The 26,498-nt window shown below is 38.3% G+C and overlaps 1 protein-coding gene across 2 annotated transcripts in view; it reads right to left on the bottom strand.

Annotated features, from left to right (window-relative positions):
- Positions 1-2,224: 2,224 nt before the first annotated feature.
- dock4b (dedicator of cytokinesis 4b) overlaps positions 2,225-26,498 on the bottom strand; it is a 103,429-nt gene continuing 79,155 nt past the window's right edge. Inside the window, exons 34-52 of one of the 2 annotated variants that reach the window (XM_053508330.1) lie at positions 24,980-25,040; positions 24,413-24,506; positions 24,136-24,284; positions 22,201-22,287; positions 21,968-22,072; positions 21,293-21,434; positions 19,185-19,351; positions 17,935-18,021; positions 17,650-17,826; positions 14,595-14,678; positions 14,204-14,323; positions 13,953-14,074; positions 13,465-13,585; positions 12,913-12,994; positions 11,593-11,702; positions 9,003-9,075; positions 8,037-8,138; positions 6,219-6,280; positions 2,225-2,691 (exon numbers count right to left, since the gene is read on the bottom strand). In XM_053508330.1, coding sequence (XP_053364305.1) covers positions 2,290-2,691; positions 6,219-6,280; positions 8,037-8,138; positions 9,003-9,075; positions 11,593-11,702; positions 12,913-12,994; positions 13,465-13,585; positions 13,953-14,074; positions 14,204-14,323; positions 14,595-14,678; positions 17,650-17,826; positions 17,935-18,021; positions 19,185-19,351; positions 21,293-21,434; positions 21,968-22,072; positions 22,201-22,287; positions 24,136-24,284; positions 24,413-24,506; positions 24,980-25,040 — 2,347 coding nt within the window. In that variant the 3' untranslated portion in view covers positions 2,225-2,289. The remainder of the gene's footprint in view (positions 2,692-6,218; positions 6,281-8,036; positions 8,139-9,002; positions 9,076-11,592; positions 11,703-12,912; positions 12,995-13,464; positions 13,586-13,952; positions 14,075-14,203; positions 14,324-14,594; positions 14,679-17,649; positions 17,827-17,934; positions 18,022-19,184; positions 19,352-21,292; positions 21,435-21,967; positions 22,073-22,200; positions 22,288-24,135; positions 24,285-24,412; positions 24,507-24,979; positions 25,041-26,498) is intronic. The other variant, XM_053508331.1, reaches the window with a different exon arrangement.

Raw genomic sequence — 26,498 nt, 5'->3', positions numbered from 1 at the left:
TGTCTAACCAGGTAAGATGAGTTAAATTTGTACTAAATACACCATTACATCATTACGATATCATTTCATTTTAAATCAGTGGGACTGCAGAAGTTACACAAGTCTCAACTGACCTTTGGAATGCATTTTTGCACAAAACAAGGGTTGTGGAATTTGTACACTTATATTTACATCATACTTTCGTTCTGGGTGACGAGCTTTACAATCGGTGAGCAGTGCAGGAAAATCCATAATGACCAAGAGTCCACGGTAATATACTTGTATACAAAAAATCTTTTTTAAATGAATTGACAAACTTAAAAAAGCACCCCCCCCCCCCCCCCCCCCCCCACAAAAAAGCACTGTACTGTGTGGTTAAACTGATTAGTTATTGTCTTTGATTGGTTTACTCAAACTAATGATTGATTATGGAATGGTTACCGACTCCTGCCACTGCTCTTAAGTTATTACATCTTTTTGTTTAAAAAGGTGTTGATTAATTTCCTGGAGCAATGGCAGTAAAGCTGTCTATAAGGCAAGTGCTTGTTAGCTGTAAAGTCTTCAGGATGGATGGCTTTGCTTTCCCTTACTAACGAGCTGCATTTTTTTGGTCTTTATTAACTTCATGAGGGGGGGGGGGGGATTTTGGTAACAGTAATTTTGCATCAAGCCAATTCACACCACCAAACTGAGAAATTGTTTTTCCATAAAATTAACCCCATTATTATTTTGTCCCTTATGTGGTTTATTCCTTAAACGTAATTGATGAACTGAAATGAGTATCAGGGAGGCTGGCTGTGAGGGCTGGTCTGAGAACTTCTGCCATAAAATCATCATTAAATGAGGCTGTATAAAATTATGCATACAGTGTATTGTGTAGATACAGGTAGAAACCTTGGTATATGCAGAAATAGTAAAACAATATATGATGTATAATGTGATAATTAATCATTAATCTAATATATTGTCACAGCCCACACGGGAGTCTGGTGTTTGAAACCTAGTACAAATTTGTACAAATGTACAAATTCCTAAAATTGCTTCTGGCTTTTTTCAGTAAGTTATGGCAACTTGGGCAAATTTCAACACTTTTAATTGGTGTAGTTTGTGAAAAGCACATGTAATTGGCATAGTAGAACGTGACTATGAAGAATGGCAGGCTTTGTTTCTGTAAAGGCTTGAGAAATTTAATATTTCAATGTTAATAAAAAAAAAAAAAAAAAAAAAGAACACTATGCACTGCACCACAATTAGACTGTCTCCTGCTGTGCCCATGGGCAGATGCTTCTGCCTTCAGCTCTTTTGCTAACTTTTACGCAGGCAGTGTTATGTTAATATCAGTCCGTCATGGCATATCCAGTTATACCACTAACTAACTTTAAAATAACTAACTTTTAAAGGAATTTAAATCCACAACAAAATTATATAGTGTAAAAAAAAAAAAAAAAAAGGAGAGACTTCTTGGAATCTTGAACTAGAGACTGCACATACAGTACAGCATGACTGCCTCTGCATGAACAGTTTCCCCCGTTCCTTTGGCACAATACCTGGTATACTACCTCAAGCATTCAAAGTGTGTGCTTAGGCTTTAGTTCTGAAGTGTCAGTGCTGACCAAATCATGTAAACCATAAACCACCTCCTAAAAAGTAGGTAATAGATGAATGTTTTGTATAAACTAATTACTGTTCCATCTACACATTTGCTCAAATCTACAAATCTACCATGACCTAAAATATGATCCTGCACATGGATAAAAGAGCCTGGTGAACTGGTCACCTGGAAAAGCAGCCTCTTTTGAGTCCCAGTGTGCATTAACAAAGCCATGGATATTGTCTAGTGCCTACACGAAAAGCTGAATGGAGGCCATTAGCACCTCTGAGCCATTTAAAAAAGGAGAATGTACTTAAAATGTACTTGGAAACGTGCATTACCAAATGGTAAAATATTCTATTTCCAATACTTAAGGCAAAACATACGTTTCATATCAGTATTTACACAATGTACTGTAAAAATGCCCTGGTACTCAGAGCAAGAGCATCTTGATCTGTGATTGCTGAAAAGTGCAGGAATTAGCGGTAAGATCCCTGCCATATATCCTACATGCCCAGTCTGTCTGTTATGTAAATTGAAAGTTTTGGGTTTATCAACCCAAAGAGAGAAAGTGCAATTGGTGGTGCATGGTGTGTGTGTGTATATGTAGGTATGTATGTATGTGTATGTGTATATGTATGTATGTATGTATGTATGTATGTATGTATGTATGTATGTATGTATGTATGTATATATATATAAATAAATTTCCAGCAGCATTAAAGCTGAGAGACTTTCCTGGGAAGAGGACGGGGTCTCGGCAGCGGCTCTACCGGCTTAACGCTGCGAAGCTGGTGGGGTTTCGGTGGGACGGGCGGAGCATCAGCACTCGTGGGAATGGAAAGGCCGTGAGGAAGGGGCACCGGTCGGCGTGGGTTGCTGCTGTAAGGGGGTGGAGTCTTGTTTTCTCTGCGAAAAAACTCATCTGAGCCACTAGAAGTGGAGGTGGGGAGGGCGTGGTCGGTGGAGGGTGTGACTTCCGTGCCCGAGGCTTCAGAAACACTGCAGCGGCTAAGAGAGGAGATGCCGCTGCTGTAGCTGCCGGAGAGCACTGGGGAGTGGGGTACGAGTCCTGCATGTGGGCACTCTGTGGGCGATGGTGTAAAGGGAGGCACAGGGTGCTGCACACACACACACAAACAAATGTCAAGATTGTAAACAATCAGATAACAAATGATAATTAAAAAATTTTCAATAAACTCTGAGGAGGGATGGATAATTACATATACACTCACTTTCAATGACCCACATTTTGTAATGCAACTGAGAAGGACCTAAATAGCATTGTATGACACAGACGTATAATCCTCATGTGACTGTTGCATGTTATCAGCATAAATACACCTGACTGTGGAAAGCTGCAGAGTTTGTGTAAAAAAAAAAAAAAAAAATGAAAATAATCGAACTGCATCATGAAGATAAAAGAGCATCCCAAAAGTTTGGGACAGACTTCTGCTGGGATGATTTAGGTTTGACCATCACATTGTGTGGACTGAAACTCTAGAAGCGGTTATAATGAGCTTTGCATTTATCTGATAAGCAACTTTGTCTTGAAGGGGGTGAATATTTATGCAGGTATTGTATATTCCCAATCTATAGCGACCTCTTCCAGGATTCAAATTCAGACCACTGTTGACCAACTTTTATGTTAACTCTAGCAAGTGAAAGAATATATATATTTGCTATACAAGAGCACAGCATTGTGTTGGTAGTTAATCAACATGTGACAGGGGAGCAAGACATCTCCCAAAAATATTTCATATTCTGATTGCATTAAAGCAACAAATGCAAATAAAAGTATCAAATAAACGATGGTATTTGCTGTCCCCCAAAATATTTATTCACAACCATAATTGCTGCCTGCCAGGGGCTCGAATTTCAATTGATCAAAACCTAAACTGAGGCCTCTGATACTTTGTTACAATATAAAACCGTGAAAGAATATTTATCATGTACACTACCGCACAAAAGTTTGGGACCACATGCAAATTTCTTTGTTTTTGTTTAGTGATTTTATTTTCTACATTCTACAATACTGGGGAATTTAGGTCAAAGTCAGCCTTTCTGTAATAGTTCTCGCAAGAACAGTATTGTCAAAAGCATTTGCAAAATCGGTCAAGCACCATAATGACACTGGCTCTCATGAAGGCCATCCCAGGAGGGCGAGACCAGAACCTACCTCTGCCGCAGACGAGAAGCCAATTAACAGCATTTCAGATTAGAGGCGTTATGAAGTCTTTACAGAGCATAAGTAGCAGACACATCTCACCATTAACTGTTCAAAGGAGATTAATGCATTTTTGGACGCCTTCAGCATTCCTTTACAATGTAGAAAGAAATAAAAATCAGGAACAATCATGGAGTTAGAAAGCGTTCTAAAACTTTTGAGCGGTAGTGTACATAGTTTCGACCATATCAGTAGTTCCCTAATATGACAGTGAATTAAAGATAAATGGTCCCATTATAATATCAAAGACAACCTCATGCGGATGTGAAAATCTTTAGATAAAATAAATGCTGGTTAAGAATTTAACTAACACTAGAACAAGATATGTTGCACTAGACTGGATCTACATTGAACTTGTCAATAAACAACGCTGCAAATGGAATTGTTCCTTAATCACAAAACAGTGTTTTTTTCCTGCATAATTCTACAGCACCGTTAAAGCATTTTAATAGCAAATTACACAACCGCGTACCTGTTTCTGAGAAATGTGGAACATTCAGTAGAATTAAGATTTTTAAAAGAAATGCAAAAATTCTGTTCTCTATACAAAAATCAGTACAGTCAGGCCTACTGCAGAGAAAGACCTCACAATTAATTTAGAGAGTGTATACCTAGTCATTGTGATACCCACCCACACATTAGTCTTATAAATGATGCATACTGTATGAGATTCCTAATTTAAAACAATTTTAGCCAATCCAATTCCAAAGTGCTGTTCATGGCACTCAAATACACTCAACACTGTTGTCCTTTCACAGTCTGCAACCTGTGAACCGAGTTAAGAGCTCTGTGCAAATTGTGTGCGCATGCACTTTACAACAAGCATGCAGCATACATAAACCTTCATCACTATTCACCACCGTCTCAGAGTAGCACATCACACCTTTTCTGTTTCCCTCTGCCCTTTTTTAGGTAGCACAGAATAAATCAGTGATTAGTGATAATCTGACTTGCAGAAAGGCTGGACTGAAATCAATACACACTACTCAATGAAAACACGACATGGGGGAAAAGGGCACGATTATTGGCTCTGAATCAAATGAATTCCAACATCGCACGAAACTCTGATTAGTCAGAGAAGCAGAGGATTGCAGTGGCTTAGAGACTTCCCATCCCCGAAAGCAAATATACTCCTTTACACAATGATGTTATCTTCCTGTTCATACAGCAGAAAGGATTTAAGAAACTACATTTAAGAAGTCATATTACCTTTTTCGAGGTGTAGTTACGCTAAGAATTAGTTTGTGCAGGTATTCAAATACTAAAATTGGTCTTTGGTTAATAGTTATGCTCAAAAGCTGTAGTGTTTTAATGCAGAATAAAACACTGCAATTCAATCTGACTGCATTCAGGAAAAACCTCGAGCCTGAAACTACTATAGACATAAATCAGGTACCTCAAGTTTGCAGGTTTGCCAATTTACACCAGAAGCCAGCCTGCATGTCACAGCTGCTCAAATTTTCATTTTGCGGTGTGCTTGCATGGAACATTTGCTTGGGTTTTTATTCAACACTTTAGTAAATATAATGTGCAAATATCTGCACGACCAATAAGATAATTATAAAGAACCATTGCCATGGAAGGTTTGTTAACCCAATGATATTTTTGGCATGTACACTGTTACACCAGGGCTGCAGGCTGAAATATTGCCCTGACATTTAGTAAAAGTTTTGTAGTATGTTGAATATCTCTCTATATTACGCATTTCAAAAACAAACGCATCCTACAAAAAGGACGGAATTTATTACACCACATGAAAGACAATTTCTTTCTTTCTCTTCAAGCAGATAACACGTTCACCAATCCTTGCACATTCAATGCACATTCACCTGTTCTTAAATATTCATAAAATGTAAAAAAAAAAAAAAAAAAAAAAACATATTAATTAGTAATGACCCTTCTGCCTACTTTAAAATTTTATGAATATTTATATATCTTAAAGGAGGCATGGGAGTGTCTACACTTATTGGGGATGGTATTTTTTTATTGCGGTGTATATAAAGAAACAAATATTTTAAATAATGGTTGTTTGTGTTTGACCTGCTGCTGCAAAAAACAATAAAGTTCTAAGTGTTTGCTAATTCGAATACACCCTGGATAGTAAACAAGTAAGATTAAAGAGTTTAAACTAGTCATAAGTCTCATCTACACCAGTGGTTCCCAACCCTGGTCCTGGAGAACAACCTGTCCTGCGCATGTAAGTGTTATCCATGATCTACCACTCCATGACACAGTGGGGAAACCACTGATCTACACCATTCTGAGGCTAATCTGATTTTACTAGGTCACATTCCAGATTAGTCAATTCCACTAGGCTTTTCACAACAGTAATACCAAAAGGATCTGAGCGAGTATCAATAAAAACACAATTTAGTACTCTACATTATTAAACCTTTCAAAATAAAACAAACAAATACCTACCTTGTGTGGTGACTTTGATACTGGACCTGGTGACTGTGATCTCATATTTTTAGCAGGAGAGCCTGTTTGAAAAGATGCATAAATAATCCTTACTTATTTGGCATAAACATTTGAGACAATTATCTTTAGCCATCAGCCACATGGCCACAGCCATCTTGGAAGGAAGGAAACGTATTGCTATATGCTGTCGGTTCCTGCTAAGTGGTTTGCACATCTGCCAGCTGTTATTTTTCAAGAAAACAGGCTCCATTAAAAGCCACCACTTTTAAAAGACAGGGGGACAGACAACAGATTATGGTCTATAAACTGCTTTCTATCTAGGTTGTGTTGAAAAACAATGTGTGCTTCGTTAGTGGAACACTTCTTAGATCAAATCCAGGATTTTAGGGTAAGACATGTATCAATACAGTATAACTGTTGTTTTCAGGAAAGACACTGATGATACTTGATATGTTAATGTTGTCACTGACAATCCAGAGCCAATTCCACTAAACAGATGAACTAGATGATCTGCTTTGAGGTGTCAGTCACCACAATTTTGTAACTGTATATTCAAGAAAATTGAAATAAAAGTTGTTTTTTTACAGGAAGGGCAAAGGCTATCCTTCAGCAGAAAAATTATGTTCATACGGAAGTTCATCGGTTTTAACCGCAGCATCACCAAGCTGCCAAAGTTGGGCCCTCGAGCAGGGACCTCAACAGTTAACTGCTCAGATGTAAAATGAGATAAATAAGGGCATCTGCCAAATGCCATAAATGTAAATGAATTCAAATTTTCAAACTGCTGCTCATCCTCCTTCCTGGCTGCATGGTCGCTCTGACTGGCTATGATTGATTATGCTTCCTGGGACTCCCGGATGAATGTAGCCGAGATTCATACTTGTGATTTACAGATTTTTTGCTGCACCACTCACAAGCCAAAGACAGCAATTTAATGTGTTTGATGGTGTAAGAATATCAACTTCCTTCCACTTTACCCTTTAAAGACATGCATTATGTTATTCTTCTTAATGGTACTATTCACTAGATTAAAAACAGATGTGGTCTTAAAACATTATGAGGAAACATCTATTTAAGAAACTTACAATAAGTGTGTTAGTTGATTATGATGTAATTCTATGCTAGGAAATATTTCTTTTACCACATCTAGCATGGAATACTGCAACATGTTGATGCTCCCTGATGCTGTCTCAAGATGTTTTTCTTAAAACTGTTATTTAACACAGATGTCTGCTTTGTAAGAATAAATGTTACAAAATTGCTAATTACAAATAAGGTTAAACCGAACTCAAATGTAGATAAGCCAGGTACTAAGTGGTGAAAATGGGGGAAAAAACTGAAAGAACCAGAGCAAGAAAAAGGCAAAAGCAGGTTGGAATGAAGAAGTTTTAGATCACCATTGGAGGATTTAATTAAAGCCTAGAGGTGTCATGCAGATTAGAGAGCGATGCTGTGAGGAGGCTCATCTCTTCAACCAGGATTATATCATGAGTGAGAGCAACCGCAATCCCTTTAAAGTAGTTCCCCCCAACACATGCAGGTCAAATTTACTTTCAGATTCCAACTGAGTGATCCACTTAAAACCCGAAAGTCTTGACTGCAGAAAAAAATATAAGACCTTTTGAAAATATTCTTTTACTGGAGGAATACTAAACAAAGACTAGCAGTAAGGATAGAGTAGAGATAATGTTAAAGATCGTGAGAAACCAGTCAGAAGACAAACCAGATGGTAGATCAAAAGTCAAGGGGTTACAAAAAGTATTAGTGTTGGCAAAAGTGGGCGGTTTATTCGGCGGTTTATTTATTTTTTTTTTTTACCTGAACATGGCAGCCTAGGAGGGACAGGGGGGCAAAACTGCTTTCCGAAAGAGTCGGAGAACGTTGTGTCAAGACTCCAGCTGCTTGGGGCAGGCTTGACCACTTTCACACACAAAACATGCAGCTCGAGTCAGTTTAGTAAGCTTAGCACTATCAAAGTCCAACAGACCACAATGATTTCTTATTTACAACTTTCACAGAAGAACTGCCACAGGCATGGTTCGCTACACATCAGGTAAATATGGAAAAACAAGTTTTGCCTTTTTTTTTTTTTTTGCATTGGCTTATTGAATGTTCAGTTGTCACAGGAGACCTACTTCTACTTTGATGCCAGGTTAATAAAGCTTTGCTCATTTTAAATTCAATTTCTTCTTCAGTTTGTTTATTTCTTCTAACCTTCACCAATAGTTCAACAAAAGCAATCGAAACACTGGCCTTTTTTTAATTAAACAAGGGAGTATCTCAACTAGATTTAATGAATTCCCATTGGAATATACAACAGTGGATCTCTACTTTGGGCTGTACCTTTAAAGCACATACACCTACAGTTAAGAATTTATAAATATATATTTGATCAAAATCAAATATTTATTTGATTTCTGATTTGAAACCCAACTCAGAGAAAAACCCACTGCTCCTGGGAATATAGTCTTTTCTCTACACCCACATGACGGTAAAACCAGGTTTCAATGAGAAAAGTAGATAAATGGCTGAAAGTATTAAAAATTCCTCCCTATATTTCAATAGCGATGACAGCAGCACTCAGGCACCTGGGTGAGTCGGTCACAATTACAGCTTCCGCAAGTAACTGGGATTGTATAAGAAAGTTGAGCTGTCAGCTACCATCAAATCAAGCTAGGTAATCTTCAGAACCTTTCACAAAACAATGCTTTCAGCCACACTGAGACCCAGAGCATGTAGGAGTGTGTGTGTGTAGGAGAGAGCAGTACGATAAATGTGGCTCACCTTTGTCTGGAATGGAGATGTTGGGATCGCTGCGGGGCAGAGAAGCGTCACCTGCCGGATGTGGGATTGTCCTCTGCAAAAGAGGCACAAGAGAATTCTAATAGAAACCATAAACTATTTTTAATCCCTCATTTTTATTATGTCAACTTTTGTTAACACAAAAGTGTCAGTGCAAACTATTGCACGAAACTGCTAATATGTGAGTATAAAGTGTACTGCTACAGTATTTATGGGTTATAGTAGGGTACTTACTTCCCTGTCTGAGGTACATAAAGATATAAAATATTTATGCCAGACTTATTTAGTGTATAAAATGACAGGTACAGTTTTTACAGCGTCCCAAGTCCATTACCATGAACAATAATATGCTGAAAATACACTCACCAGCTACTTTATTGGGCATACCTGTTCAACTGCTCGTTAAATATATCTAAATGTTTCAATCACATGGCAGATTTGTAAAACTTTTAGGCCTGTAGACACAGTGAAGACGTTCTGCTGAAGTTTTTGGTGATTTTATTGACGTTCAACTTTGAAAATTCAAGCAGAGCAGCAGTTTCGGAAATAGTTTAGCCCATCTGTCACCAAACAGTTCAAGTTCACTCACACACCCTTCTCTAGGGTTTATAGACAATAGTCTGAAAAAGAGAAACTATCCAGGCAGGAGCAATTCTTTGGACAAAAATGCCTTGTTGATGCCAGAGGTCAGGGCAGAATGACCATACTGGTTCAAATAATATGAAGGCAACAGTAACTCAAATATCCTTTAATTTAAACCAGGGCGTGCGTCTCTAAACGCACAGCACATTGATCCTTGAAGCAGATGGGCTAAAGCAGCAGAAGCCAGCTAAGAACAGAAAACTGAGGCTACAGTTCACAGAGGTTCACCAAAATTGGACAAAAAAAAAATGTTGAAAAAGTGAAAGAATGTTGCCTGGTCTGATAAGTCTCAATTTCTGCGGTGACATTCAGAAGGTAGGGTTAGAATTTGGCATAAACAATAAGAACGCATGGATACATCTTGTCGTGTATCAACATTCCAGGCTGCTGCAGCAGGTGGCAGTGGTGTAATGGTGTGATTGACTTGGGGCCCCCTTAGTAATATAAAGTACTGTTGCTGACCAGGTTCATCCCTTTACGTCCACAGTGTACACAACTTCTGATGGATACCTCCAGTAGGATAACAAGCCATGTCAAAAAACTAAAATACTACAAAACTAGCTTCTTGAACATGACTTGAGTACTCGCTGTACTCAAATGGCCTGTAGACTCACCAGATTTCAATCCAATAGAGCTCCTGGTGGAACAGGTGATTGACATCATGGATGTGCATTTAGACAAATCTGCAGTAACTGTGTGAGGCTATCACATACCAAAATCTTTATTGAATGTATCAGAGGTCTAACCCAGTACTAGCAAGCCTAAGGGTGGTGAGTGTACATTGGTTTCTTAAAAGTGCAAGTGTGTAAAAACACATACAAAACATGCCTGCATACCCTAAAGCAGGAAGGTTTTTGTGAAGATTGAATCTTTTGCACCTGCAAGGTGATTTAAAGAATTTTGGGGACTGTAATTACGTGCAAAATGAGTGACCAAAGGACCTTGTTGGCTTTAGTTTAATTCTTGCAGGGGTATCTTCGAGATCGCAAATTGCCCCAGCTACTGAGGACAAAAATAGCACATAAACATACCTCACTGGCATCTTGTTTCCTGCCTCTACTATGCATGTGACATAATTTCCACAATTGTTTCTTACAAACCTCCTGCAACACCCCCAGCATCAACACACACATTTTTATTTATCTATTTAGAGGTCATTTTACTTTCCTTTTTTTTTTTTTAATAATACAATTGGCAGTGTTATTGTGTACTAATGTAAAAACCAACATCACTTGAAACAGAGAGTAAACTGAGAAAAATACAAGCAGATACTTGTGAAAATTTTGTGTATTCCGTATAGCAAAACTATTTGTGTTTCTGAACAGGCTATTTTACGACACCCACACACTTTACTAATCCACAACAGTACGTCTGTGCATAGTGTGCTAAGTGTTTGTTACCTTTTACCAGAGACGGTTTCTGATCATAGGACTGTCTGTTGCAAATTTTTGGTTTCATCCCAGCAGTAACCCCAAGACATGACAGGATACAATTGCACTAGCACAAAAGATGCTGTCTTATAACTACCATATCAGTATGACTGCTGTACTGAGTGCAGTGCAAAGCTGGTCAGTGATGATGGATGGGGTAGAATGGGACTGACAAATTATACATAGCTCTACAAGATAAGAAAGTAATTGTTCGCCCTCCAAGTGCTTCTATATCGGCAGGAAATATAGGTATTTTGTACCTAATAAAGAGTAGACAAGAATCAATACACTGAGCTGGCATTTTGTACTTAATAAAAAAATAAGTGCAACAAAGTATTACAGAATTACATTCAATACCAGGTTCAAGGATGTGGCGTAAATATTTTGCAGTTGAGGCTGGCTGAAAATATATATATATATATATATATATATATATATTAGACAATACATCTATGCAATATATTTATTGCCTATATATGCAATAAATGCAATATATTTACCTGTGTGGCATCAAGCGGATTGGGAAATACAGCGCTGCAAGGTCTCTCCCTTGGAGAAAGGCAGGAGTTCTCCCGGACATGCTTGTGCTTCTCTGACAATTGAGGTGAACCTAAGAAATATTCGATGGAGGTAAAAATGAGCCATGCAATACACTCATGTACATGACACACAGCCATAACGCCCCCTCTTTGCACCGCATTTCCTGTCTTGCTAAGTAGGCAGCGCAGGAGCAATATCCCTCTCCTCACGTATCCCTCCTGCAGGGGTGTGAATTGGCCTCGGATAGTGACAGACGGCTATTTGGCAATGAGATGGAGTTCCAGACGGATAGAACAGCTCGTGCTCTCTCTGTTCCATCACCGGGGAACAGCACTCGCATGCCACTTCACCTCAACATGATAGCCACCAGCCACAGAGTTTGGACACTGCTGCCTGTAATTCTCCTGGACACATTACAGGCAGTCTGAGCTTTAGTGAAAGCAGGAGTAAAAGTGGCTGCCGAGATGAGACCCATAAATGCCGGTGTATTTCTATTTCAAAGGCCTGTTCCTGCTAAAAAGCCAACCGATGAAGAGGGACAGATAAACGCGCGTCTGGTAAACAGGTATTTGTGTGTTTAAGCATGTGGACATTGTGCATATAGTATAAAGACCAGTGTTGAGGGACGTTTCTTTTTAAAGTAACTAATTAGATTACAAAATTACTGTTGATAAAAAGTAATCAGTTACATTACAGCGTTACTTTCTGACTTATGGTGGCTGTAAGTACGGTTCATCCTGATTTACCGCAAGTTTTGGCGCTGTGATTAGGTTTCCATCATTCCACGCGTTGGTCCTCTTATAGTTAAACCACATAGGTGAGATAGGGGTATAATAACAGGAATAACAGCTTTCTTACACTCACACACACACACACACACAAAGTAAGTACTCTAACATGTTACTTTGTAACGTGTTACACCCAGCACTGAAAAAGACCTAGCAAGTCTATACACAAATTAAAATAGAAACCATCATGCAAACTGTAAAGTGTTCAATCACCATGAGCCACCTTTTTTACTGGAGCAATGAAATCCTTTAAAAGATCTTTCCTTAGTTGGAGGTTTAGAGGTTTGACTACCGTGCTAAATAAAACAATGACAAATGAACAGGTGTACAAATGCTGCAATATAAAATTTCTGAAAAGTGTAATGTGTTTAAAACAACGAGCGAGTGATGTGTGACCTAAATAATGCCCAAGGCAGCATCTTATTGACCCGTAGTCATGATGAAATAATACACACGCCAAGTTCTGTGGGCATGTGAAATGTATGTTCTCACCTCGGGCACTGGAGGGGGCTGAGCTCGTCACGTTTGGAGAGGCTGAGTGATTGGAGCTGAGACTCGAGGTAGATGGACTTGGCTGAAATAAAAGAATGTGGGAAAAAAACAACAACAGTTGTTACGAACAGTTTAACGTGTACATGATCGACAACTGTCAAAGATGTAATCCAAGATACAAGATTGAGGATGTCATTCTCATTCTAATCAAGTTGATTTTTAAGCTTATACTTACTAATTTAATTGCTATTTTCAGAGAAGAAAAAAAATGTGAAAAAAGATTAAGTGTGTAAAAAAGAGAGGAAAGGAGACATGAAAATAACAAGCAATTAAGATGAAGATAAAATCAAAAGGAGGGAGTGCAATGGGGGGGGATGAAAGACTTGAAGAAGGAAAGGAGAAAGAGCATAAAAAGATGTAAGAAGGGAGGAGGTATAGTTAGGGTTGAGAGGGCAGGCTGATTTTGAGCCTGAGAGCTTTCCTGAGCCTGACTGAGCCTGCGTGTGTGTTGAGCTGTCAGCTAAGGAGCATGTACTGAGCCAGAGCACTCACCTGCATGTTGAAGACTTCGTCTGAGCTTTCTGACTGCCCAGTGATGTTGCTCACTTCATTGGAGGCTTGCGATGACAGAGAGGAGGAAGAGTACCGGTTCACTGCTGGATAGCTGAGTGGACTGCAAGCACGCACACACGCACACGCACACACACACACACACACACACAATGTACCATATGGTGCTTTTTTACACACACACATATATATATATATATATATATATACATACATACATACATATACATACATATATATACATACAGCTTTACAGATGTTAAAAAATGGGTTTAAACTGACAGGTTTGCAGCTTAATGGGTGGTAAATGGTAAAAGATGTGTTGCCATCATCTTGTAGCAGAGCAATGTTTTATCTCAACACTCCTACGCAACAAAACACCCCATCTCCACATCCTGAGACTGACTCCTACTCATACATATGGATCATTGGACCAGTTAGCTAAGCCTCAATATGTTCAAGTCTCTCACCTGCGGCGGGCCACCACACGTCCTCCTTCTACATTCAAGATGTTGGGCATCGAGTTTCGACCGATCCGTGGGCTTCCGTTGGGGAAGTGGATCGGACTGGCTCTTATGTATGCTGGGAGCTCCTAAAGGATGTGCAGGGAAATATGTAATGAATAAAGAGTAGTAAGAGGGATACTTACATAACTATGGAACACAGTCATCAGTCTTTCTGATCTCCGATACTGTATCTGGCAGCAGTTGTGAAGTTTTACCTGAATCCCCAGGCTAGACTTCATGAGATGGAACTGATCCACCAGTTTCTTATGCAGGGGCCGCATGTCCTGTGGAACAAACTTCTCATGGACAGTCAGGCCAAACTCCAGTATTTGTGCCTGAGAGGGAGAGAGAGATTTTTAAACTATAATTCCCTCAAACAAGTTAACATGTGTACCATGTTATTTTAACATATTAGCAAGAAAGTATTTTATATTGTTATGGAGGTGATGGAGATGAAACTAACAGGTCAAAAAAAGAAAAAGGTTTCTAATAATATATTACCTTATAATATATGTTGCAAATGACATAGAGGTAAGGAAGATTGAACGTATTAAACGATTAGGAAGGTAAAGTATTGCCTTTTTGTTAAAAGATAAAAACACTGACCTGTTCAAACATAAGTTCTCTGAGGCGGCCAATCTTATCTCCGTCCTCTGGGTGATTCATCACGTAGTCTTTTACAAAGAATGCCTGCAACACACACACACACACACACACACACACACACACACACACACACACACACACACACACACACAGCTACTTACAACCAGTTACCCCACCCAAACATCCAAACATGATTGATGTTATGCGCATACACATCCCACATGCTCTTCAAAGCAAAAAATGGAGGATGGTAATCTTTCTGTAGCTGCTGCCTTATACCCCGAAATCTTGGCAGCTAAAATAAAAGTACATAAACAGGAAATGCTTTAAAGTTAGTAAAGTTAAAAAATCTTTTTTTAAAGCATCTAATAATCTCCTAGTATTGTTTTTCTTATAGGTGGCAGATAGTGTCATGATCCCTTTTTTTTTTTACCCAATGGTGTAAGCAGATGTCATGCTGTGATAACATTCACTATTTATGCATTTTAATTATGTACTTACACATTTTGCTCTTTGATTATGTACATTTTTATTGCTATTTACTTCTGTCAGTGTGCCAAACAAAAGCCTTTGTTTCTTTAGAAACATAGCACAAGAAAAAAAAAAACAGATGCTTTGAGAAAACACAACACTTTAATGTAATACCATTGAGGAGAGAGCTCCCGGTCTTTTCAAAATTTTAAAGAGTAAGAGAAAGAGCATGAGGGGAAACCGGAAAACGGAGCTAGATGTGTTTGCAATCTCTTCCAAGAATAATGGCTGTGTATCTCCAAAGAGCCAGCGAGAGAGGAGAAGCTGCAGGAGGGTGCGCCATCCTCCCACTACAAAGAGTCACACAGAGCGACTTCAGTGCTATAAATCTGATATGGCATACGCTCCGGCATCACTCTCGACATCTGAGGACAAGCTAATAAACTACGACTGTTTGAACTCATTCAGACTGTTTCCCAGGCAACGCTTAAGCTGCTTTCTACATCAAATGATGTTCAGGGAAGAATTACCATTATCACTGTAATTAAGTGCAAGTATTAAGGTTCATTTTGTGCCTGGCTCCACTGTAAAACAACATAAATGACTGCAAATATTGCTTAAAAGTTTCTCACTTGAAGATTAAAAAAATGCATTACAAAATAGAGATTATTCATAGTCTTGTTTCACATCTTTGAGAAATACAATATAATACAGATGATTTGTGAATTCACTCTTAGGGTGGATTGAGGGGGAAAAAAAACATTAGAATGAGTGGATTAAAACTAAGAGGTTTACAAATGTGAGCAGAGAAATAGATTTTTCCTTAAGGGCTGAAACTAAATAGTAGCAATAAATCTAAACATTTATTGAAAAAAAAAGTATAACCATTTAAAAACAAGCCGAATTAGACTACTATAACTGATGTAATATTTCAACAGGAACTGAAGGCCGCACTGCACACTGAGACATACAAACACGTATACGCTATACCTTGCCTACCTTCGCACACATCCTCGTGCACACGCATGCACTCATGCAGGTGGGACAGAATTGCCCCTTATTAAAACAGGGTTGCTATGCAACAGCTGTCCATCTAAATTTTCGAAAGTGGCAATTTTGACCCAGCTCAGGCTTATGCAGCTTTAAAAATGTTGAACATTTTCCCAGAGTTTTAACAACACTGTAAAGAAAGTGCTTTAAAGCTGTTCGTTCTTTTCTCTACTACACAGCATGCACCAGGAGAGTGGAAAAAACAGCAGGCTGTCTAGAAGATTCCATCAAAGAGAAGGCACTGCCCTAAAAACTATAAAAGCTAACTGCACAATTCTGTAATTAATAAGGAAATGTAGAATATTTTTAGATATTTCCTTTACAGCATGTTTTTTTTTTTAAATCCCTAGGGACCACAAGCCCACATGGGGTCACCTGAGATTCCCACAGGGTTAAGTTTTTTTTGTTTTTTTTTTACATCTGATGTCAGCAGTGCTGTGTTTATCTGCCACAAAAAAGTGATAAAACATGATTAAATAAAGTCATAACAGATTGTTATAATACCTAATCAGTGCAGAAAGCACAAAAATGAAAAATTACACTCCTTGGTGTAAATTGGGTTTTAAACGCAAAAACTTGTGAAATATGTGACACTGACTAAACTAACAATCCCAAATTTTTGCTAGTGCTAAATTATTGAATGCCAGAGTTACAAGCATTTTAAAACACTTAAACCCCGCTCACTAGCTGAAAAAGTTTAGGAACCCTGACACTACAGCAAGACCTTTTTATAGAGAGTTGAGAAAATGGGATTGTGGATTTTAATTGCTAAAACATGTGCATGCTTATATACTGTAACTTAACACCAATCTTTAACAAAAAATATCTTATGTGGCCTTCTTATATACTATACAAACACTATACCACTTTGCATGCTTCCATGGTTTTACCATGTGCCCTTAATTAGTTTAGATTTCTCCATTATTCTGTTTACTAGACAAGAGCTCCAGCCAAACTGTTAATCTGGAGTAATTCAATCCACTACATTTATGTACTGCTTTAGTTAACAGTAGAGATGAGGGGGAAAAAACGATTAAGTTACTTATGTGTGGCAGTTCATGTACTGCCACACACTGACATCAAAATATATAATTTTTTGCATTTAAAGTAGTAAAATTGCATTTAAAGTAGTAAAATGTTGCCATTTCTGTATAATGCTCTAGGTGGTGCTCTAAACTATTTACACAACAGCATCCTGTGGAGTAGGAGCAATTTAAGCAGCACCTACTGTAGGTACAGTATCCCTAGTTAACAGTAATTTTTATATTTCTAGATTATTCAATAAACACTAAAAGTTGTGGTCGTATTTGCTCATGGCTGATTAATAAATATACAAATTTCATAAGCACAGCATTACTCAAGGCCATTCTAAACATGATGCGTGGCAAGATTCTTTTCTGGCTAAAATGCCGGCCAAAAAAAACAGCAATGCATTACTATAGGAAAAAAAAAAATAGTTATACGTTCATCTAAACTGTCTTCTAAATCCAAATTCACAACCAAACATTAAATGTGGGTTAAGATTTTTGCACACCTCCTGGTAGCGAGCAAGGCCGCCATTCACAGCAGCATCGATTACACCGTTTAAACACATGGTGAGCGGGTTGATGTTCTGCATCTGGCGAGTCTGGCACTGCGTGATGAGCGTGCGCAGCTGCAGGTTCTTGTTTTCAATCACCTCAATGGCGTTCTCCAGCGGGCTCACTTCCACCTGCACCACGACACATAATGGTTAAAGACGAGTCAAAGCAGGAAAAATCAGCTCAAAACCCAATCCAAAAAAAAAAAAAGCAGGGGTGATGAGAATTGGTGCTCTCACCAGATCTCTCTTGTCCACTTCAAACCAGCGAGAGATCCCTGGAAGACTCTGCACCAGGGTCATTGTTGTCCTCTCCACCCACAGACTCTGTGGGCCAAAACATACACAAAGCAACATGTGAGCTGCTTTTGCTCCAGGCACAAGGCATCGTAAAAGGATAATAACACTGGCAGTCTTACGCTGACTCATGCTTGGAAATACAATAACATCAATCCCTACGCATTCATTATCATTTCTGGCTTGACAGCTACTATTAAATGCTCTTCTGCTTATTGTGTGCTGTTTGTATTGTCTATTACAATGCATTGTACATTATGCTGGCTTTTTGTAATACAAGTTATTATGTAAGGTAGGTTTTGCAATATGCACAGAGTGCACAGCAGCTCAGTGGATTTAGACAATTCTCATGTTTAACAGTCACAATCAGTGCTAAAGGTTACCAACACTGATGCAGCATTGTTTCTCTAAATGTAAAAGCTCAGATTATTCCATGGTGCACTGCAACGTACATGGCACCTCTCTCTTCTTTACCCCTCAGGACTGCAAGCATTCAATTTCCACCAAAACAAAGTTTATCCTCACTTTGTCATGTGTTTATTCTTGAAAACTTAAATTTAATATCCCTTTCTCTGGATGGCATTCTCAGAAGCATTATTGGGTTTGGTTTACCTGATGCATAAAAAACAGGTAATAATGTGAAGGAAGAACTCAATGAACTTTAGTTACTGAAGATGAGATTCAAACAAACTCTCTCCAATATAATCATATCATCTAAATATCACCTCATCTTAAGTTAGCTTCTTAACGAGATTTCTTGAAAAAAATATTACTTCATGATGAGTGAGGCAGAGTGAAACACACCTTAGTGTCAGGGAAAAACGCAATATCTGGCAGGCTAAACTGCTTATTTCAAACGTTATACCCACTAGAGGCCGCCGGAAATCTAACCCCAGCGGTAGATAGGATCCGCGTTTAGGATGTGATTTTCTGGGCTGGGTATTGAGCGAGAGATGAGGGAAATGATATTTGGAATGAGCCCGTCTCCTGGCCTCTAAAACTTTAATTAGCCTCACTGGGCTGAGAGTGAATAATGCAACACATGAGAGCACACCTGAGCTCTACACACATGCTCCACACATTATAGGCATGAATACCCAAGTCACATACAGAGAAAACAGGACAGATATCCAAGAAGGGGAAATGAGAACGGAGACAAAGAAGCAGGCAGACAGCAGAAAGCACAAGCCCACCTTAAACTCATTCTCCTTGTCTTTTGTGCCCTTGTGAAAAGGCCGGTCATAGCGGAAACGCCAGATGTTGTTGACTTTGTAGAAGCTCTTGATGTTGTCCGGGACGCCATCTCTTTGGAGGACGTCTTGGCTGTCTGGGATCGGAGTCACTGCGTAGATTTGCAGGTCTGAGTCAGGACTGTGTTAAGGAGTGTTACAGAGATGTATTCCGGACTAATGATCAATAGATCATTGAATGTTGTTGCCAATACTGAATACAAAGTATAAACAACAACAGCGTTAGAAGTTTGATATGCACCAGTGCACCTGTTTAAAGAGCTGCACACTATGTAGATCACACACACTATCCTTGCAGGCATCTTTTCTGTCCCTACATTTTCTGATTACCATAAATACACTTCCTTGCATAAATAACTTGTTTAAATGGATTGGGATTATACATCATAGGATAACATACAACAGACCATAATACTGATATAGAGAGAACAATGTAGTTGGGATGATACGAGTACATACAATTGTCCTTACAAACAAGTGTATTAATGTGTAATTTTACCTTTTAGGATTGATCTTTTAAAACTCGCTTTATCCAGTAATGATGATTAGAATGTATTCTTTTTAAAACTGTTTCTAAAATCTCTTTTATTTCTGTCTATTGAGAGATAAGCTTAGTATGTCTTCCCATACATAAAGCCATTTTGTCCTAAAATAAGTTTTTTTTTTTTTTCTCTCTAATCCATAAATGTCTTTTTTTTTGTTTGTTTTTATGTCCTCCAAGAATTTTATATATATACCCTTCAGGCACTTACTCGTATACTAAGAATACCACTAGTACACAGGGTTATTTCCATCCATATATTTCCATACCTCGACCATAAGCGACTACCACCTGATGGCATATTTTGGATTTTTATAGGAATGAAGAAAGAAAAATGACATATACAATAAACAATCTCTCTAGCTCACCCAGACCAACAACCAAGACCCTAAACAGTATAGGACAAATATATATATTTTGTCCATTTGCCCATTTCTGTCTACACAAGCCACTCGGGTTCTTCTTAAGTCCTTTGTTGTTCTGGAATTGGACTACTTAAACAGTAGCAGTACTCGAACACCATACAACCTAGGCAACCTACAGACAATGCAGGAGCAAGATTGTTTTTGACCTTCCGAAGTTCTACTACACCGCCCAATTGCTACACTCCCAACTCTTGTTTCCATTAGCTATCCACATCAGATTTAAAAACTTGATGCTTGCCTATAAAGCTAAAAATGGACCAGCACCCACCCACCTTAAAGCACTTCCTGCACACACATTGCACCACTCTTCCTCCAATCCTCTAGCACTGTTCAGCTAGACCATCCGTTTATTACTAGGTGTATCAGTGTGCATGCAAGGAACTTTTCATAGATGTCCGAAAGAAATGTTACCTCACTCCAGGAAACGCATGCCGCTGTTTTACACCACACAGAAGTTGAAATATCAAATATCTGAAAAAATATAGTGGACATGAAATATTTTAAATATTGTCCTTACTAGAACTGCTGAACAGGTTTATATCTTCTGTGCATATGTACGTCACACAGCATATGCATGAGAAGTCATCAGCACAGAAATATGAATTAAGTATGGCGGCAATTCAGGAAGGGTACTGATTAATTGCTTGCAAGGATAACAAAGCGCCAGGCTAATGCAGTTTGACCGCTTATGTCTGCACTAATTGCACTCAAGAGAAAGAATCACATTCGGCATGCCCCAGCCTTCAACATATTTGTCCCGCCAACCGTGCATGATTGTGTCCACTGTCTGGCGTCTCCTGTAGCCAGCTTGCAGTCGCAGTGAGACAGAATCGATTTTATGCCACCGAACAGACATGCATTTACAGCAGTAATCCTGAGCTTGCACAAAATCCCATGTCTCATCATCACAAGTGCCACTCAAACCAGAAAAGCACAAGCAAACACAGCTGGGACTTATTTTATACCACATATGAACATCTGGTCACATGTAGAGCTCGTAAATAATTCTTTAAGAGATTAATTCTGCAACAGTTATTATTTTGCAGTGTGTGTGTGTGCGCGTATATGCATTGGTACAAGGATACACTGGGCCTCAGCCTGGTAGATGGTCTGGTCTGGATGGTTAGCATGTTGCATGGCGATGGCATGAGGAAATTCGTTGAGCATCCTCTGCTGGAAGGCCTCCAAACGCTCGTAATCATGACCACGACATACAAACTCCTTATTCTGAAAAGCACACACGCACATGTGTAAATACATACACAAACACCAAAATTTAACAGACCAGAGGGGTAAGAGTGCCACCAAGTGGATGCGAAGGCAATAAAAGACGACACCGTAGACTGTGAAATATATTCACAACACGGAAAAAGCGGCAGTCACATTACACAAAGTTTATAGCCTGACTCACATTTAGATATCTGTACACTTTTTAGGGAAGAACATTTTAAAAGCGAGCAAGATGGCCTCTTAGACCTATACATCAAGAATTATTTTCCAATATGAGATTTAAAACCTGGCAGTGTCTTAAAATCAGAAATTTTTTTAAAAAGCTAATATCATTATTGTCACTCATAATTTTTAGTGTGTGTTAAAAAAAATTTCAGTGACCATAAAAATCTACAAAAGTGGAATGTTAAAATGGAAAATATGCGATACCCAGACTAGTCACAACTGAAATATTACAGCTGTCTATCCAAGGCTTTAGGAATTTACTGCCCAAAACATATTTTAAGCTTTTGGTAGGTTTCACTACATACCCGTAAAAAGAAGGGAAACTTTTTCCCATAGAAGCCAACTCGAAAGAACTCGGGCTCCAGTCTCTGCTGGTCCATTATTTTATCATAAAGGGAGGCCTCCAGCATCTGGTTGTTTCAAATATTTCAGAAGAAGCATGTCAGTGCACATTTATCTGAGACAGACCAGCCATTCCGTGTTTCACTGTAAAATAAACAGCTTGATTTAAATGATAATAATCCACACTGGAGCATACCTTCATTTTGCTTAAGTTCCTGTAATCATAGTACGCTTCATACTGATCAGCCAATTCTCGACACAGGAGGATGCCGTTCTCCCAACACTAAAAGGAAAAGATAAAACAGGTGTCACACCATGTTAACTTCCAGTGGGGGGCAGCATATGATCACCGACACAATTACTTGCAATGAAAGAGCTTTCGCAGGGAACTTATAGTATTTTGCTATGACGCTAATTAAATGAAATGTTTTCTTCCCTGCTGCTTCCTAATCCTTTAGCAATGGTACAGACATGGCCTGATTCAGGAGTACAGAGGCAGACTAGGGAGTGGGAACAGTCAGGTTTTATTTTCATTCAAGCTGCTGCTGATGAGGGTGCTAATTATGTAAATTTCATTTTGTTGTGATGGGTAACTAATGATCTCCAACTGATATTTTGATCAGCAGGTGATGAAGCCGAAGCAATGAGATGTTTCTATGCAACAGGCAGACTACAAACAACCTTGAGAATAAAAAAAGGGAAAAAAAGAAAAAAAAAAATAGAAAGTGCATTCCCTGTAGGTAGTGGTGTGCTATGAAGAAGATAAAAATGATTGAGGTAAGATGTATACAGTGCCATAAAAATGTATTTGCCCCTTCCTGATTTTTTTTTTTTTTGCATATTTGACACAAAACATAAGAACTACACAATCAAAAGATAAAACTACACAATCAAAAGAAATTCAAGAACAGATGAAAAACAAAGTAATTGACATGAAACAGTCAGGAAAGGGTTAAAAATCCATTTCCCAAGGATTTGGTACTCCAGTGAGCCACAATGATAGCCATTATCCAAAAATGGAGAAAAGTGGTAAACCTTCCCAGGAGTGGCTGACCTACCAAAAATACTCTAAGAGCAAAACGACAACTCATCCAGGAGCTCATAAAAGGACTCAAGAAGGAACAAGAACTGCTGGCATCAAAGTCAGTATTCATGATTCAACAATAAAAAGGAGACTGGGCAAAACTGCACCCATGAGAAAGTTCCAAGGCAAAAGCTAATGCAGATCAAAAAGAACACCAAGGCTCATTTTACACTTGGCAAAAAAGATCTTATGTTTTTTAAATCCCCAAGACTTGCACCCAAGGCAAATATTGTGTTGAACATTTTGGAAGGTGTGCATCGTATTACATCTGGCATAAAACTAACACATTTTATCAAAAGAACATTATACCAACAGTCAAATATAACGTTAGTGTGATGGACTGGGGCTGCGTTGCAGCTTCAGAGCCTTGATGATTTGCCATAACTGATGGAATCATGAATTCTAAGCTTTACCAGAAAATCCTTAAGGAGAATATCCGGCCATCAGTTCGTCACCTCGAGCACAAGCATACTTGGGTTATGCAGCAAGACAATGATCCGAAACACACAAGCAAGTCTACCTCTGAATGGATCGAAAAAAAATAAAATATAAAGACTTTGGAGTGGCCTAGACAAAGGCCGAACTTCAATCTGATTGAGATGCTGTGGCATGATCTTACTGTACACTACACAGGATAAACCCTCTAATGTGGCTGAATGAAACAATTCTAAAAGAAAAAATTCCTCCTCGTTGCCAGTTATAGCAAACACTCACCAAGATTTTTTTCCTTCAAAAAATAAAATAATGAAAATTAAAAACTGTATTTTGTATTTACTATATTAGGGTTATCATTGCGTAAAGTTAAAAAATTGTTAATGATTTAAATCATTTGAGGGAAATTTTTTTTTAAACATATTACAGACGCACTAAACAATCACTAATAAAATAGTGGAAAGTGTTAGGACAAAAACAAAACAGACTGCAAGGAAGGAACAAAAAAAGCAAGAACAAAGGGTCTAAGACCAGAAGCACTGTTGGGGGATGGAGGAGATCTTGGGGGGTGTTTGTGTGAGGGAAGATTAGTTTCAGAAGGTAAAAAGCTGGGACCTTGCCGCGGTCAAAGTTCTGGATGATGGTAAGGTGCAGGTACTCTTTCCTCTGCCACTCGTTCTGCATGGGGTAATTCAGAAACTCTCGCAGGGGCCTTTCTGACCACTCCAGCAGTTCATCGTACAGCAGCAGTGTGTAAGAAGCCTCTAGACACACAAAAAGCACACAAAGTCATGACAACACACCCACCAGGCTGCAATCATTCTCTTTTCTTTTCAGCATCCACCCTACATGCCCTCTAAAGCATCATTCTTCCACCCACACATGCCATTACCTGTGTAGTTTTGTGCTTTCAAGTGCAGGTCATACAGCTTGTGGATGTAGCGGATATACATCTCCTCCTTATTTAGCTCTGTTTTATAAAAGTTCTGCACAGAGATAAAGAGCAAAAAAAAAAAAAGTGAGAACGAAAGTGGGAGAAAAGGGGTGGTGAGAAAAAGATGGACAACTGGGCCAAGGATCAAGTGTTTTCTGCTTTATAAATAAATGAGACCAAAGATGTCCACCCGCATACCCAAGTTGTTGATCTGGATTCTTGTGTGTGGGTGAATTCAGCAAACAAATATTTACCGAAACACGATAGTTGACATGAGCAACACAAACCTTTTTTGACTTGACAGTCAAAGACTAAACAAATTAATAATCCACAAACCATTGCTGCTCTGAAGAAGTTAAATTAGCAGTTTTACCGAAACCAGACCTTATGGGTAGGCTGTTAGGTTTGGATGTGTTTGACAGCTTGTTGTCTACACAGCAGAGGGATGCAGGAAAGTGTGAAAGCCAGTGTGGGCAGACAGGTACAGGCTTAATGCTAGTGATGAGTGTAGAGAAAGAACCTCACCAACAGACTGACAGTACAGCCAATCTTCTTTCCATCCACTTCTCCAAGTTTCATACAATCCCTGGAAAAAACACAGAAAAACTCCTTGACTTAAGACTGTGGAATTAAACTTTTTCCTTTTTCTATTTTTGCATTTCTCCTTTTTAATTTGAACATTAACCAACTAACTTTGAGGGAACTCCGAGACCTATGACCTATTTGTTTGTTTGTTTGTTTTTTAAAAAAAATATGGGCTAGAGTATTTTTCTGTAGCTAAATATGAAAGCATGTCATGTGTAAGTAATACAACATGCTAGATATTATAACAGGAAAACAATCAACTCTATGGTAGGCTATATTAGAGGAATTTTCCAACTAAAACCAAGTTCAGTTTATTAAAAATATAAAATAATTTTGTTTACAGGTACACTTAATAATAAGGAAAATCTGCAAAATATGATAAAGTCGCGCAAATTATAGTAGCTGTAAATTTTTTTACACATTCACATATCATTTTAAAGATCCCCTTTGAATTAGCCTTTATACAAATAAGGTACAACCATATGATTATAAGCCAGTGATTTGAGTTACAGCTGGCACTACTGAGAATGAAGTTTCCAAATGAGGATGGGTTCTCTTTCTGGTTCCTCTTAAGATTTCTTCCTACTGCCTTCTCAGGGAGTTTTTTCTTGCCACCGTCTCCCTCAGCTTGCTCATTAGGATCAATCTGACTATTTTATATTCATACATTTTACTTCACGTATTTTAAACTTATTTTCCAAATTTTTATTCCCCTAATCCCTTCTTGATTCTGTGAAGGTGCTTTGCAACAGCGACCATTGTTAAAAGCGCTACATAGATAAGACTGAACTTAACTAACTACCATCAGAGCTGCTGCTACAGGAAATTAATACCTTTTGACCAATCAGATTCAAACACTGTACTATGTAGGTTCTAGTGTTCCATGATCTTTTACGCTACATATGCAATAAATAAGAGTAAATTTGGAATTTGGCTTGAAATTTTACATGTATTTGAGGTTTTAAGAAAACCACAAGAAATGTAAAATATTAGGGTTAAGAAATAACATTACTGTGAATACTGGCGCTGTATGATTGAATCTATTTCACAATTTAATCGATCTTTTGCAGATCGGTGCAATTAACTGAATTGAGGGATCAGTTTGGGATTTAAGAATCAAGTCACAAATTTTTAAATATTTAGGTAAACTTTAAAATATTCATTGCTCAAAAAAACTACAAAATACATAAACTATATATAAATATATAAAATAAAATCTTCTACTACTGAGTTTAAAGGCAGTTGGCGTAATACAGCCTCCTATTGGACTGGTGTGGTGCAGAAGTAAGATAGATTTTAGCTTTTTACCGAAATGTGACATTTGCACAGCATAAATACTTTTAGTAGTTTTTATCACTTTAAAATATGTAAGAAATATGCAAAAATCACAATAAGCATCAGTACTAAAGATTCAATTTAAATCAAAAATCGCAATGCTCAAAGGTGTACCTATAAATTC

Source organism: Clarias gariepinus, chromosome 12 (assembly GCF_024256425.1).
Source record: "Clarias gariepinus isolate MV-2021 ecotype Netherlands chromosome 12, CGAR_prim_01v2, whole genome shotgun sequence".
In the NCBI taxonomy this organism is placed as follows: Eukaryota; Metazoa; Chordata; class Actinopteri; order Siluriformes; family Clariidae; genus Clarias; species Clarias gariepinus.
The sequence above is the reverse complement of the archived record's forward strand: the minus strand, read 5'-3'. Positions and strand labels throughout refer to the sequence as shown.